The 16,673-nt window shown below is 45.9% G+C and overlaps 1 protein-coding gene across 5 annotated transcripts in view; it reads left to right on the forward strand.

Moving 5' to 3' along the window:
- SYK (spleen associated tyrosine kinase) overlaps positions 1-15,997 on the forward strand; it is a 218,170-nt gene extending 202,173 nt beyond the window's left edge. For all 5 annotated transcript variants that reach the window (XM_068237920.1, XM_068237926.1, XM_068237936.1 and 2 more), the window contains 3 exons: positions 9,964-10,104; positions 11,697-11,809; positions 13,716-15,997. In XM_068237920.1, the coding sequence (XP_068094021.1) occupies positions 9,964-10,104; positions 11,697-11,809; positions 13,716-13,788 (327 nt within the window). In that variant the 3' untranslated portion in view covers positions 13,789-15,997. The remainder of the gene's footprint in view (positions 1-9,963; positions 10,105-11,696; positions 11,810-13,715) is intronic.
- The last annotated feature ends 676 nt before the right edge of the window (positions 15,998-16,673 follow it).

Consider the following 16,673-nt stretch of genomic DNA (forward strand, 5'->3'; position numbering starts at 1 on the left):
ACAGGGGGTCAGAAAAATCAAAGATGCTGGAAAATGGGAAAATTCACTTTTTGCACCATAGTTTGTAAACGCTATAACTTTTACCCAAACCAATAAATATAGGCTGAATGGGTTTTTTTTATCAAAAACATGTTTGTCCACATTTTTCGTGCTGCATGTATACAGAAATTTTACTTTATTTGAAAAATGTCAGCACAGAAAGTTAAAAAAATCATTTTTTTTACAAAATTCATGTCTTTTTTGATGAATATAATAAAAAGTACAAATCGCAGCAGCAATCAAATAGCACCAAAATAAAGCTGTATTAGTGACAAGAAAAGGAGGTAAAATTTGTTTGGGTGGTAAGTTGTATAACCAAGCAATAAACAGTTATAACTGCAGTGGTCTGAATTGTAAAAAATGGCCTGGTCTTTAGGGGGGTTTAGCACTGCAGTCTTCAAGTGGTTAAAGGATACCCGAGGTGACATGTGACAGGATGAGATAGACCTGGGTATGTACAGTGCCTAGCACACAAATAACTATGCTGTGTTCCTTTTTTTCTTTCTCTGCCTGAAAGAGTTAAATATCAGGTATGTAAGTGGCTAACTCAGTCCTGACTCAGACAGGAAGTGACAACAGTGTGACCCTCACTGATAAGAAATTCCTACTATAAAATACTTTCCTATCAGAAAATGGCTTCTGAGAGCAGGAAAGAGATAAAAAGGGTCAATGGTTCATAGATTTTAGCTCTGGCATACTTAAATGAATGTGTCATTGAGCAAAAACAATAAAAAAAGTTACAACTTTAAAAGTAGATTTAAACAGAAAATAAAACTGGGGAATATCTTAAAAAGTAATTTTAGGAGAAGGAAGATAGATGCAATTGTTTATTTCATTAGTTTATTTTTGCCTCGGGTGTCCTTTAACAATATGTCTGCTTCCATGAATCAGGAAGTAGAAACAGTGCAGATTTATTGCAGGGTTTGCATCAGCTGTAAAAAATAAATGTTTTTAAATGTTATAAAAGTTATTATGCTGATGTGTATCTTTCAGAGCAGAGAGGACATTCTGAGTAGTAAGGAGGCGTTTTTTATCCCTTTCAGCAACATACACACTCCTAGGCGTTCTGGTTCACCATGAAATTGTTGAGCAATCTTTAACTCCAGGTGTTTCTAGTCCTACCACATAGAGCCATATTAACCACTTAACATCAGCCCATAGGCGACGCTAATCCGATTGTCTGCTAATCCAAAATGATTGTTTTGATGATGACATGTGACAGACTTCCTCCCTAAGGAGGAATTTATTTGGTCCTCTAAACTGACCAATAAAAATCCTCCAAAGGAAGGACAGTCATTGTTTAAATCTCAAGACCAATGGGGAACACCGGCGGGAGTCACAAAGATGCTTTTCCCAGGGCCCTGGTAACAGTGTAGCCAGAGAGCTGGCATGAAAAGGAGTGGCATGTGTTGTGTAAGGCAAACAGTAGAACACGATGGGTGGTAGTGAGATTGGCCTCAATTCACTAAGCTTATCTCCTGAATTTAATAACGTTTCTAGAGTGGTCACCATGGTGATGAGTAGTGTTCGCCACTGTTCGGGTTCTGCAGAACATCACCCTGTTCGGGTGATGTTCGAGTTCCGCCGAACACCTGATGGTGTTCGGCCAAACCGTTCGGCCACATGGCCGAACTAAGAGCGCATGGCCGAACGTTCCCCGAACGTTCGGCTAGCGCTGTGATTGGCCGAACGGGTCACGTCTTTCGGACCCGAACGCGCTCTGATTGGCCGAACTGTCACGTGGTTCGGGTAAATAAATACCCGAACCACGTCATATCTCCGCCATTTGTCTGTGGGTTTAGCTTTGGGTAGGCAGGCAGGGTAGTTCGCGCTCCAGCCACGCTAGCCAGGGTCCCCCCAGTCATTGTGTGTCGCTGCTGGGAACAGTAGTACACCGCTCGCTCAGCCACACTATATAGCATTATGTTTACTGCCACTCTGTGTACCTCGCTCAGCCACACTATATAGCATTGTGTTTACTGCCACTCTGTATACCTCGCTCAGCCACACTATATAGCATTGTGTTTACTGCCACTCTGTGTACCTCGCTCAGCCACACTATATAACATTGTGTTTACTGCCACTCTGTGTCTGCTGGGAACAGTAGTACACCGCTCGCTCAGCCACACTATATAGCATTGTGTTTACTGCCACTCTGTGTACCTCGCTCAGCCACACTATATAGCATTGTGTTTACTGCCACTCTGTGTCTGCTGGGAACAGTAGTACACCGCTTGCTCAGCCACACTATATAGCATTGTGTTTACTGCCACTCTGTGTACACCGCTCACCCAGCACTATATAGCATTATTGTGTTTACTGCCACTCTGTGTCTGCTGGGAACAGTAGTACACCGCTCACCCGCCACTGTATAGCATTGTGCTTTGTGTCGCTGCTGGGAATAGTGGTACACCGCTCACCCACCACTGTATAGCATTGTGCTCTGTGTCGCTGCTGGGAATAGTGGTACACCGCTCACCCACCACTGTATAGCATTTCTGTACTGCCACTGTACTGCTGCCAGTCAGTGTGTACTTTAAGGATAAGTGAAATGAGGAAGAAATCAGGTGAAAGAGGGAGGGGCAAGGGAAGAGGTGTTTCCCCTGACGGTTCACGTACAGGCCACAGGGGAGCACCCAAGAAAACCCACTCAATACCGCCCATGTTGTCCAGGACAACAACCCTCACAAATCCAAAAGAACAGGACCAGATAATTACTTGGATGACCTCTCAAGCGTCCAGCAGTGGGTTAAGCAGCACCAGCACATCACGCACGAGGTCAGAGTCCTCAGCCAGTTACAAGGAGCCAGTGGGCACAAAGCTGACACAACCGGCAGCGACACCATGCACACAACTGCCAGATAACCAGGCCGATGAATTACCTCAGGACACAATGGGGTATTCGCAGGAGCTATTCCCAGCCCAACAAACTTCCACCTTTGAAAGGTCAATGGAGGAACAGCCAGAAATGTTGTGCCCGGATTCACAACCATTAACTGTGGGAAATGCACCGCGCACTGAAATACAAGGCGAGTCCGAGGACTTTGAAACCCAAATCCCAGAGCAAGTTGGGCAGGAGGGGTTGCAATTGCAGGAGGTCGGCCGACAAGATCTGGAAGACGACGTTGGAGTGAGCTGCGCAGAGGTTGTTCTGGGGAGCTCTACTCCACGGCGGCGGCCTCCCACAATGACATATGACGAGTTTGAGGAGATGGAAGAGGAGGGTATGGACAATGTGGACAGAGACCCAGATTTTGTTTGTGAACGAGAACATCGCCGTCGTAGCAGCAGCACAGATGAGTCTGTTGAAGAACCCACTGCTGCACGAGTTCGCCTTGTGCCACAAGGTAGTCGGCGCGCAATTTCAGGCACCACAAGCGTGGAAGTTCAAGTGAGAGGCAAAAGAGGCGCAAACAGAAATCGCCAGCAAGGCAGGTGCTCCAAAGTCTGGGCTTTCTTTGAAGACTGCACTGAGGATGGTACTATGGCGATTTGCAAGATGTGCAAGACCCGCCTGAGCAGGGGGAAAAGTATTAACAACCTCTCCACCACCAGCATGAGCCGCCACATGCTATCCAAAGATCCCACTCTGTGGGCAAACGCGGCAGGACAGGGTACCAGCAACACTGCCTCCCTTGGGGTCACCAGACTCACCACCAGACCCGCCTCAGCAGCAGCAGTAGCCCAGCCATTGCGTGGTTCACAACATTCACAAACATCAGACGACGCTGACACTGTCACTTTCCGGAGTAGTGCTCTTGAGGTCTCCCAGTGTTCATCAAACACAACAACCAACAGCCCTTCAGTGTGCAGCCCTACGGTTCAGTTGTCTGTCTCGGAGATGTTTGAGCGCAAGTGGAAATTGCCAGCAAATGACCCCCGGGCCGTGGCAGTAACAGCCAGCATAGCCAAGCTTCTGGCCTGTGAAATGCTGCTATATCGAGTGGTGGAGACAAACAGCTTCAAGGGCATGATGTCAGTGGCCATCCCACGTTACGTGGTTCCCAGCCGCTACCACTTTGCGCGCTCTGCAGTGCCTGAGTTGCATGAGCACGTGGTCAGCAAAATAACCCGAAGCTTGAAGAATGCCGTTGCCTGCAAGGTTCACCTCACCACTGACACCTGGACGGTTCGGCCAGGGTCGATACATCTCCCTTACCGCGCACTGGGTGAACCTTGTGGAGCCTGGCAGCGATTCCTCACCTGCTACGGTGCGGGTGTTGCCCACGCCGCAAACAGCTGCACCGCCGTCCCTCCCACTGGATAACAACAGCAGCACCCACCTCTCTGACTCCTTCTCCTCCAACGCATCTCAAAGCTGTACCTCATCCGGAAACGCTAACCCAGCAGCAGTAGGATCGTGGAAGCAGTGCAGCACAGCTGTTGGCATGCGTCAGCAAGCGTTGCTGAAGCTGATCTGCCTTGGGGATAAGCAGCACACAGGGGAGGAAATTTGGAGGGGAATAAAGGAACAGACGGATTTGTGGCTGGCACCGCTGGACCTGAAACCGGGCATGGTTGTGTGTGATAATGGGAGTAATCTCATTCGCGCTTTAAGGTTGGCTAAACTGACACACATCCCTTGCCTGGCGCACGTGATGAACCTAGTAATTCAGCGGTTCCTGAGGACATACCCAGGCGTGGCCGATCTTCTGTTGAAGGTGCGACGAGTGGCCAAACATTGTAGAGATTCCAGTACTGCTTCGGGGGCACTCGCCAAGATGCAGGAGCACTTCAATCTCCCCCACCATCGCTTGCTGTGTGATGTCCCTAGGCGCTGGAATTCTACGCTGCACATGCTAGCCCGCTTTTGCGAGCAGAAGAGTGCAGTGGTCCAGTACATGACGGCGCAGTACCGAGGCGCATCCGGACAGCTGCCAAGCTTCTGTGGATCCGATTGGGCCAACATGTTGGACCTCTGCCAAGTCCTCCAAAATTTTGAGCAATCCACGTTGCTTGTGAGCAGTGACAACTCTTCAGTCAGCATTACCATACCACTGCTGTGTTTACTGAAGAAGTCAATGTTGAAAATCAAGGAAACAGCTGTCATGATGCAACTGGGGGAATCTGAAGGAGAAAACGATCAGCGTGATGGTACCAACATTAGGCCATCCGCTTCAGGAAACGCTGGCCCCAGCAGCTATGACAAAGAAGAGGAGGAGGAACAGCTGGAGTTGGAGCAGGAATTTCCTGCCACCACTGACGAGGGCCAGAGCGGTGCACGTTGGACTTCCACAATTCAGCGCGAATGGTCAGCAGAAGCAGACCAGGAAGAAGGTGACGACTATGATGCATTACAACAACTATCACAACGCTCACAAGAGGATGATGAGGATTCTGGCAGGACTCTGGCACACATGGCTCAATTCATGCTAGACTGCATTGAACGCGACCCACGCATTGTGCGCATTCTGGACAACACCAATTACTGGGTTTATACCCTACTGGATCCACGGTACAAACACAATGTTCCAAAACTGCTTGAAGAAAGAGTCAGACAGGTCAAAATGGAAGAATACCAGCAGGCCCTTGTGGAGACTTTAGAGAGGAGATTGACATCCTCCCCCTCCTCTAGCCAGTTGTACGCCGACAGACTGACTTCCGCAAACCCAGGACGACCAGGAGGGCAGCAAACAACACAAGCCGCAGCTAGTGCCCAAAAGGGAATGGTATCGGCAGTGTCCTTGGAGTGGGAACATTTTCTGACACCCATGCAGCAGCAGCCCACAGAACAGCAAGCGTGCAGATCCACCTCCAATACCGATCGCCTGGAGAAGATGGTCAAGGACTACATGTCAGATGGCGTAGCTGTGTTGAACAATCCATCTGCACCCTTCAACTATTGGGTATCGAAGCTAGACACCTGGCATGAACTGGCAATGTACGCAATATAGGTGCTGGCTTGCCCGGCAGCCAGCGTTATGTCGGAACGCTGTTTCAGTGCTGCCGGAGGCATCGTCACAGATCGGCGTATCCGCCTCTCCACAGAAAATGCAGACCGTCTGACTCAAATTAAAATGAATCAATCCTGGATTGGAAACGACTATGCAACACTCCTGGACCCCAACCAAGTAACATGAACAATGACCATCTGTGATGGGTTAGCGTTGCCGGTCCCTGTTTATTGAACCTCTCATCTTTATTACATTTATGACTGCATGGCGGCAAAAAGCATTGCTATATCCGCACGCTTTTTGTCCTCATGCAAGGCCTGGGATGTTGTGTCTCAAAAAGCGTGGCCTTCTCCTCCTGCGCCTCCTCCTGTTCCATCACGTGTGCTGCTGCTGGGTTAGCGTTTCCAGTCCCTGTTTATTGAACCTCTCATCTTTATTACATTTATGACTGCATGGCGGCAAAAAGCATTGCTATATCCGCACGCTTTTTGTCCTCATGCAAGGCCTGGGTTGCGTCTCAAAAAGCGTGGCCTTCTCCTCCTGCGCCTCCTCCTGTTCCATCACGTGTGCTGCTACTGGGTTAGCGTTTCCAGTCCCTGTTTATTGAACCTCTCATCTTTATTACATTTATGACTGCATGGCGGCAAAAAGCATTGCTATATCCGCACGCTTTTTGTCCTCATGCAAGGCCTGGGTTGCGTCTCAAAAAGCGTGGCCTTCTCCTCCTGCGCCTCCTCCTGTTCCATCACGTGTGCTGCTGCTGCTGGGTTAGCGTTGCCGGTCCCTGTTTATTGAACCTCTCATCTTTATTACATTTATGACTGCATGGCGGCAAAAAGCATTGCTATATCCGCACGCTATTTGTCCTCATGCAAGGCCTGGGTTGCGTCTCAAAAAGTGTGGTCTTCTCCTCCTGCGCCTCCTCCTGTTCCATCACGTGTGCTGCTGCTGGGTTAGCGTTTCCAGTCCCTGTTTATTGAACCTCTCATCTTTATTACATTTATGACTGCATGGCGGCAAAAAGCATTGCTATATCCGCACGCTATTTGTCCTCATGCAAGGCCTGGGATATTGTGTCTCAAAAAGCGTGGCCTTCTCCTCCTGCGCCTCCTCCTGTTCCATCACGTGTGCTGCTGCTGGGTTAGCGTTTCCAGTCCCTGTTTATTGAACCTCTCATCTTTATTACATTTATGACTGCATGGCGGCAAAAAGCATTGCTTTATCCGCACGCTTTTTGTCCTCATGCAAGGCCTGGGTTGCGTCTCAAAAAGCGTGGCCTTCTCCTCCTGCGCCTCCTCCTGTTCCATCACGTGTGCTGCTGCTGCTGGGTTAGCGTTGCCAGTCCCTGTTTATTGAACCTCTCATCTTTATTACATTTATGACTGCATGGCGGCAAAAAGCATTGCTATATCCGCACGCTATTTGTCCTCATGCAAGGCCTGGGATGTTGTGTCTCAAAAAGCGTGGCCTTCTCCTCCTGCGCCTCCTCCTGTTCCATCACGTGTTCTGCTGCTTGTGCTGGGTTAGCGTTACCGGTCCCTTTTCCTGGAACCTCTTCTCTGTATTACATTTATGACTGCATGGCGACAAAAAGCATGTTACCTGTGCAAAGAAACATGACATTTTCCACATTTAAAAGACAGTTTTTCCTTTGAAACTTTACAATCAATTTTCTCAAAAACTATAAGCTCTTTTTCAAATATTTTTTTTCCTCTTGTACCCACTTCCAAGGTGCACATACCCTGCAAATTTGGGGTATGTGGGTGTTCGCCCAACACTAGTGATGAGGCATGTCGTATTCAGGAAACATTTTACCTCAGGAAGACCTAAAGTTAACTCTTCTGTCTTTAAGTTAACTCTTCAATCCTTAAAATAACTCCAGAGTTAAAGGCAGGCTGTTTATAAACTGCGTGTGAAAATAACTACAGAGGAGGTAAATTAACTACAGAGGAGGTAACTTAAGAAATGAAGTGATAAGATAACTATCTTACTGTGTGGTGGTAAGTTTTCTCTTGCCTTATCTCCAGCATTATATTAGTGAATAGAGATGTAGCGAACGGTTCGCCGGCAAACGGTTCCAGGCAAACTTTGGGGGTTCGCGTTCGCCTGCAGCAGGCGAACTTTTGCGGAAGTTCGATTCGCCCCATAATGCACTATGAGGGTCAACTTTGACCCTCTGGATCACAGTCAGCAGGCACATTGTAGCCATTACCCCCCCCCCCCCCCCCTTATATAAGGCAGGCTCGCCGGCCATTACACTCACTCCTGTGCCTGCTAGAGACAGACTAGGGACAGCTGCTGCAGACTTGTTCTCCTAGGGACAGATTAGTTAGGCTCTTGGCTTGCTCCTGGATGATAGTTATTGCTAAAATAGCACCCCTCAGCTCTCTTTTGAGAGATAATGTTTTCCTGTGTTTTTTTTTATGTGTTTTTTTTGTGTGTGTGTTGCTCACTGACACTGACATTATACAGCCTTATCTGTTGCAGCTGGACCTTTGTAATTGTTATTACTGAGCCAGCCAGGCCCTGCCTAACTATCTATACTGGGACACCTACCTATGCCTACCTAACTACTGGGGCACCTACTTACCTATACGGGGACACCTACCTACCTACCTATACTAGGGGACCTACCTATGCCTACCTACCTATACTGGGACTCCTACCTATGCCTAGCTAACTACTGGGACACCTACCTATCTATACTGGGTCTCCTACCTTCGCCTAGCTAACTACTGAGGCACCTACCTATGCCTACCTACCTATACTGGGACTCCTACCTATGCCTAGCTAACTACTGAGGCACCTACCTATGCCTACCTACCTATACTGGGACTCCTACCTATGCCTACCTACCTATACTGGGTCTCCTACCTATGCCTAGCTAACTACTGAGGCACCTACCTATGCCTACCTACCTATACTGGGACTCCTACCTATGCCTACCTACATACAAGAAGATAATAAGGTCATTGCTTCATTGTGGACAGACCAAATTCAATCAGCTGGACAGTCACTGTTGTTCTGTCATTGAGCTACCACAGCCCGGCGACCATATGGGCTGGAAAACTGCCACGGCCTGCACTCTGGCCATGGTGCGCACCAGTCCAGCACGGCCGTCACTACGCAAACAGCTGTTTGCGGTGTGTTACACAATGAGTTTGGTGTGTCAGTGTGAAGCAGAACTCTAATTACACTCCCTGATTGATGTATACACATGCAAGATGTTTGAAAGCACTTTAGGCCTGCAATTTAGCATTCAATGTGATTTCTGCCCTTAAAACGCTGCTTTGCGTCAAATCCAGATTTTTCCCCGGGGCTTTTGGTGTCTATCCCACTCATCCATGCCCCCCCTCCAGGTATTAGACCCCTTGAAACATGTTTTCCATCACTTTTCTGGCCAGCATAATTTTTTCTATTTTTCAAAGTTCGCCTCACCATTGAAGTGTATTGCGGTTCGCGAACTTTTACGCGAACCGAACCTTCCGCGGAAGTTCGCGAACGGGGTTCGCGAACCGAAAATCGGAGGTTCGCAACATCTCTATTAGTGAATTGAGGCCAATGTAATTTTATTTTTTTTACAGTAAATAGGTAAGGAGTCAAAAATGACTCCCTTTACCTATTTAAAATACAGGCATCTGGGGTCTCCTTAGTAAATGAAACTCCCAAGGGCATGGGCAATAGAGGCCTTTCACCTGCTTACTATAGAGATGCTTTCCTTTGGCAAATGCGAGATACATTTAATGATAAAAACATGCAAAGTCTCAATGAATGTTACTAAATTGTAATTCTGTAAATCTAAATTACACTTCATGTTTTGAACTGAAGTTATGTGAGATGACTGCATAAAAACCAGGTATAACGTATAAGAGTTTACAATATGTTTGTCGATTTCATTTTATAAGCAGTAGCCAGAGTTTTTTTGTTAGTTTATTAACATGCTGGCTTTGGAAAACGATGTGTGCTGTATGGCTTAATAAAACCCAAGGGGTTTTGTATTAAATAAATACTTGATTTTCTCACTTTTAAGGCAAAGAGTTGTGGAAAATGGCCAATAAAATGGTATGCACCAGAATGCATAAACTACTTAAAATTTTCAAGCAAAAGTGATGTATGGAGCTTTGGAGTACTTATGTGGGAGGCCTTTTCCTATGGCCAAAAGCCATATAGGGTAAGTAATGAAAATTATTGTAAACCCGTATTTGATTTAGCTCACCTTTATTAAATATTTTGGATCTGTTAGTGTACACATGCTAGATTAAAATTTCCAAACCAATGTGAACATACATATTAATATAAATTCTTTGGCATAGTTGATCTCACCAATCACTAGAGATGAGTGAGCAAAACTGTATCCACTTATGTGCGAGGAGGGGACATTAGGAGGGTTATATTACCTGTATCACCACCTCTTGCAACGCCATTCCACACTGCACTCCCTCCTTCCAAACTTCAGTCTTCCTCTTTGAAGCTTCATTGGAAAATGCAGACAGTCCAGAAGAGGCTCTTTTTAACATTTATCCAGGGCCGGGCCAAGCCAGAGGCCAGAGAGGCTCCAGCCTCAGGGGGCGCATACATCACTCAGCTATCATTCCCCTATTGGGTTTGAAGCAGAGAGAAATAATAAAAGAGGATACATGGCAGTGACTGCAAGCTAGATAGCTAGAGATTAAGGTGTTGAGGGGGTTGGGGGCCCTGGGGCGCCTCTTACTCTAATAGCAATCAGTGTGTGATGGCTGGGGTGGGAGGGATGGAGGGGCGCATTATGGTGTCTCAGCCTTGGGTGCTGGAGGACCTTGTCCCGGCTTCGCATTTATCTATAGATTTTTACTAATAATATGTACTGAGGCTGTCGGGGGGGTTACTGAGCCATTTCCTCCAAATTTGTTCAAATGTTATTATGGGTTAATTTCTATGCAAGTAAGGTTTGAATATGACAGGCAAAGATGAACTATCCCGGCCCGGTCTTCCAATGTAGGCAGAGCCCTAGATAGCCATTCTTTTTGCACAAAATGTTGCCTATAACATGGGAGTTTCAATTCAATGTAACTTTTTATTGGAGGGTCAGGCGTGATGGACAGCCTATTTCTTCATGAAAATCTCCACCACACCAGGGTACTACGGCACTCATACATTTTATTTTAAAAATCTCTACATAACAATTCTAGACTTTATTTTCAATCAAGGGGACAATTAGATAAATACCCATGTCCGCCCTTCATAACAACCCCATGTAAAAACCGACAGGTCTTCCGGCAGGTCTCTGTTCAACATACAGTAAAGTCTCAGTTATCTGGAACAGATGGAGATGGGCTGATCCTGGATAATCGTGCTTTCTGGCTTCTTTCTCCATGCTAAAAATAGGCCTAGCTGATACAGTACTATACAGGGGCGTAACTAGACTTAATAGGGCCCCTCTGCAAAAAGGCTAGCATGGGTCCACCTTTGTCTCCGAAACCTACATGATTGGGAACCGGAGAATGACAGCAGAGAGTTTTAATTATACACGCTCCTACACACGGCATTTGTGAGTGAATGGGGAGGATTATTTGCTAATTGGCTGCACAAGTGGCTGGGAAGAGGGAGGTGTGGGGCCCTCCTTTGATGGCAGGGGTTGCAGGGGTGATCGCTACACCCATGGCACCATACAAAGTTAACCATTGTATCCATTTTCTTTATGTATAAGTGCATGTTCAGTAACTGATATCATAAATGCAGACTATTGATATGAGTACTTATTGCAAATAAAACATATTTTCCTAGGGAATGAAAGGTGCAGAAGTGACACTTATGATTGAACATGGGGATCGAATGGAGTGCCCAGCCAAGTGTCCACCAGAAGTATATGAATTAATGAAATTATGCTGGACATACAAGTAAGTTTTCTGTTTGTGACAGATAAAGCACAGAAATTTAAGGTGGAGCTTAAACCAAAAAGTTTCTAATGGAGTATGATATGATAGAACACTCATAGGATTTTAACGTAGTCATTGTCTAAATTGTCCTGTAATTGCATTTTTTTTTATGGGGGGGGGGGGTCTGCAGCTCTATCAAGAACCTTCGGCCCTCCACCATGGGGTCTGAAAAAAAAAATGGCCCTCCATGCCCGTGAAGTCATGGCATTGCATCGAACAGTGCATCGATGTGGTGCGACCAATTTCAATAGAGTTTCAATAGATTTCCTGCTGGCTTCTAACCCCCTGCAACCCTCTTCAGGACCAGCCTATTTGGTCGTTTCCAGATATATTATATCTTTTAAGTGATTTGTTTTGTAAACATCATGGGGAGTATGCACTAAACTCCATTAAGTAGAATAACATAAAATCTTGCACACGATGAGTAGAGCATAATGCATTGCATGTAATAAATTGCATTCTGCTCTACTCTTCGTGCAGTAAGACTTTACGCATGTTATTCTGCTTAAGACAGCTTAGTGCATACACCTTATGTTACTTTATCAAGAGAATTCCCCTCTTCAGCTTCCTCTTGACATTAAAGAGTAACTGTTAAGCATAAAATCAAAAATCAATTCTCTATTTTTATCTGGTAAACAAGTAAGGATGTTAACCAGGCAATCCAAAAGTTAAAAACACTCTTACTTTTCTTCTCAATAGACTATAATTTACCAGGTCCCCTCGCTCTTATTTGGTACATCTGCCCAGGGCCGGTTCTAGACTTTTTGCCGCCTGAGGCAAACTTGTGAGAAATTGGCGCCCCCCCCCCAGCTGTGGGTGGGGGGGGGGAGGTGCCAAGCTGGAGGGGGTAATGGGCAGGAAGGGGGTATTGGGCACAGCAGCGGAGAGGGGGGGTTGGACCCCCCACCCTCACCTGGGTCCCCCGATCTGCGCTCCCCCTCCAGCTTTTAAAGTTCAGCATTAGCAGCTATTAAGAAGCAGCAGACTGGGATGACTCACCTCTTCTGCGTTCCATTGTGCGTTCCACTGCCATCACTTCCTGCAATGCCGTCCACTTACAATACAGTGGGCGCCATTTCAGGAAGTGACGACAGTGGAACGCATGCTGGAACGCGGAAGAGGTGAGTCATCCCCGCCTGCTGCCTCTTATTAATAGCTGCTGCTGAACTTTTAAAGCTGGAGGGGAATAGCAGATCAGTGGACCCAGGTGAGGGAGGAGGGGGGTCTGACCCCCTCCCGCCACTGTGCCCAATACCCCCTTCCTGCCCGCTACCCCCTCAAGCCCAGCGGCCCCCCACACCCAGGAAATTGTTTCACCCCACCCCATGGGCGAACCGGCCCTGCATCTGCAGCAAAAGAGAAGTTGCAGTGCGTGCTGGGGTTTTTTTTTGTTTACTTTCCTCCCCTTTTCCCCTCAGTCATAAGTAATGTAGCCTGATTGGCTGAAGTTTCTTTCACTCCTGTTTTACCCTCTAATTGGCCAGTATTTCTTGTGCTGAGAAAGTAACTCAGCTGAATCTGATCCATACAAATAAACCAAGTCTGCAAAGTCACACAATGATTTGTGACCTTACTGCAGAGCTGTGGGAGTACTTGAAGACTGGGAGGAAGCCATGCAAGCATACTAAATCGGAAAGATGAGAGGAAGCAGAGTAAGAGAGGAAAGGATTCCAAAATGGCAACTGGCGAAAAAACAGAATTCTCTTTATTTACTATATAAAACTCACTGAAATCAAAATGTGGACAGTGTTACATATGTTAAGTAGAGCAAGTATTTATCAACTAATATATGTGGGTATTTTTTTCTCAGATAGTATGGCTAACAGCTCTTCTTTAACACTATACTGTACTCTCTTATGTTTTACAGAGTTGACCAACGGCCTAATTTTACCAGTGTGGAATTTAAACTACGCAGTTACTACTATGATATTGCACAGTAATGTCTCCCACCAAAAGATCCCAACAATTAAATGCAGATTCACTGTTGCCATGCTGAATTGATAGGACAAGAAGCTATACAGTGCTGCTTGAAAATTTGTGAACCCTTTAAAATCTTTATATTTCTATATGGCTGTGACCTAAAACATCAACCGATCTTCAAACAATTGTTAAAATGAAATACAGGTTACATTTAGTTATGTGCTTATCGAAAAATGTTTTGTGAGAAAAGTAAGTTGTGCTTTCAGTATTACATGCGACTCCCCCCGAGCAACTGCAACTAATAATTCGTAGTAGCTGTTGATGAGTCTTGTACATTGACTCAAAGGAATTTTAGCCAATTCCTTTATACAGACAAGCTTCATATTTTGGCTATTTATATTAGAAGTTAGCACTGCACAACATATATAGAAGTAGTCTCTATTAGCCAGAGTAATATGTCCTTATATGGTAATATGACTCTTCTCAAATTCAGCAATTTATCCTGGATAGGGGTCAGCCAGCACCACACCCAAAGTCCACAAACTCACCAAATGAGGAGACCCCAAATTAGGTCTAGGCCATCTCCAACCACTCAGGCAATGCTGGTATGTCTCCCAAGTCATTAAGGCCTCTTCACTACAGCCAAACTTATACTCTTCCTCCTTATTCCAATGCATCTCCTCAAAAATAAGCCTCTCATAGTGTAACACTGTAACCATTTATTAAAAATATAAAATTGCCATACACTCACACTAAATTATAGCTTTAAGTCAGGGCATAGTTTTTTTTAAATGTGCTCTCACCCATATGTAGGCACCGGCTGGCTCACCTTCACTACCTCCGGTGGATTGGCATGCTCATGATCCGCTCTGATGCCGACAGACGCCACTCCGGTCCTCCACAATCCGCATGTGTGTGAGCTCTCAGTTTCGCATCCAAACTCCGCACAACATGTTTCATCATAAATTATTCATCAGGGGCAGCTTCAGATTTTGGATGTTGGCAAGTTTCCGCACATGAAGCAATCGCTTTAGGTCTTTCTAAAACATTTGAACTGGATTAAGGTTAGAACATGGACTTGGGCATTGGAGAACATTCACTTTAGGTTTATTTAAAGTAAACCTGAGACGTGAATAAAGAAAGATTTGATACTTACCCGGGATTTCCTCCAGCCCCAAAAGCACCGCTGGGTCCCTCTGTCCTCTGTTTATTGGTCCCAGAAACTGGCTCAGCCGTGCCAGTTAGGCTCTTCTGCATATGCGCAAGCAAAGAAGACCGCAACTAATGTGACTGAGCAAGATCACTTGGACCGATAGCTGGAGAATGGAGGCACTCAGGAGGATGACGAGAGACTCAGCGGTGCTTGCGGTGCTGGAGGAAGCCCCAGGTAAGTATCTTTCTTTATTCATGTCTCAGGTACACTTTAACCATACTTTGGTGGACCCACTGTATCTTTAGCTTCAGTTCACATACAAATGTCTTGACATTTTCCTCTACAATTCTCTGGTATAGGTCAGAATTCACTGTTCCATCAATGATGGCAAGCTATCCAGGACTAGCTGCAGCAAAACAGGCCCAGACAATAACATTGCCATACCCATGTTTCACAAGGTCTTATGCTGGATGCTGGAATGCAGGATTTTTCTTTCCCCAAATGTAATACTTCTCATTTAAGAAAAAAAAAATATTTTGGCTTCATCCATTCACAACCCATTTTTATACTATCCTTCCGATTTGTCCACATGATCTTTAGCAAATTCTAGATAGCCAACAATATCATTAAGGAAGAGTAGTGGCTTTCTCCTATCTACCGTGCCATACACTTATTGCTGGTCAGTGTTTTCCTGATAGTAGACTCCTGTATATGAACATTCAGTAGTTGCTTAGCAGTTTCTCAGATTATTACATCCTTTAGATTGTAAGCCTTTGGCAGGATCTCTGTCTGATACTGTCTGTTGCAATGGCGTGCAACGGACGCAATGGGAAAGGAGCCTTAGCCATCGGCTTACAATGTTTCCCCTGTTTTTGAACTAAAACAAGGTCTCTCACACACACAGGTTATTCGATCATTTCTGGGGGGCCGCATTCATATAAAAATATATATATAAAATTAGAGGGTTCAGAAATAAATATTATATATATATATATATATATAGACTGATTGCCAGTAACACGGGATACTTGCTGCATGTTTCTTTTTATATGTTACTTCATATCACTTAAAATAAAGATGGTATAATTTGTTTTTTAAAAAAAGTTTTGTGTGTCTCTATAACTCAATATAAAGTCGCACAGCAGCTGAGTCAATATATATAAAGTGTATAATGAATCATGGCTGCATTAAATGTTACCACATACAGCTCCCAAACTCACTTGTCTGTGAGATTGTACTCTGGTTTAGGTTTAAGTAATCCAATATGAAATTTGATGATGCACGTATATGTGAGAAACTTCCACATCATCACGTCGGAGCAGAGCCGGATCATCCACAAGGCAATTCCAGGCAGTTGCCTAGAGCCTGGAGAGAGCCTAAGGGACTGGTGGATGCCAGCACCCACCAAATCTAACTAAAAAGAAGCCAGGTGACCATCAGCGCACTGACGTAACAATAGGGGATACGACCCCTGCCGCCACAGGGGGGGCCCTGGGGCCCCCCTAGGGCCCGCTTAGGGACTTTTGTGGGGCAGGAGGGGTCGCAGCATAAGAGGGGAGCGTGGCCACAGATCGGTGGGGAGGGGGGACATTCCCCCACTCCCTCACCTCAGGTTCTCCTCTCAGCGCTCCCCTCCTGCAATCATTGGTGGCAGCAGGCGGTGGCGGCAGGCTGAACACATACCTCCTTCTCGCCGGAGGTTTTCCGATCGCTAAGAGCTACATGCTACTTCCTGTTTACACAGGAAATTAC

This window comes from Hyperolius riggenbachi, chromosome 1 (assembly GCF_040937935.1).
Source record: "Hyperolius riggenbachi isolate aHypRig1 chromosome 1, aHypRig1.pri, whole genome shotgun sequence".
NCBI lineage: Eukaryota > Metazoa > Chordata > Amphibia > Anura > Hyperoliidae > Hyperolius > Hyperolius riggenbachi.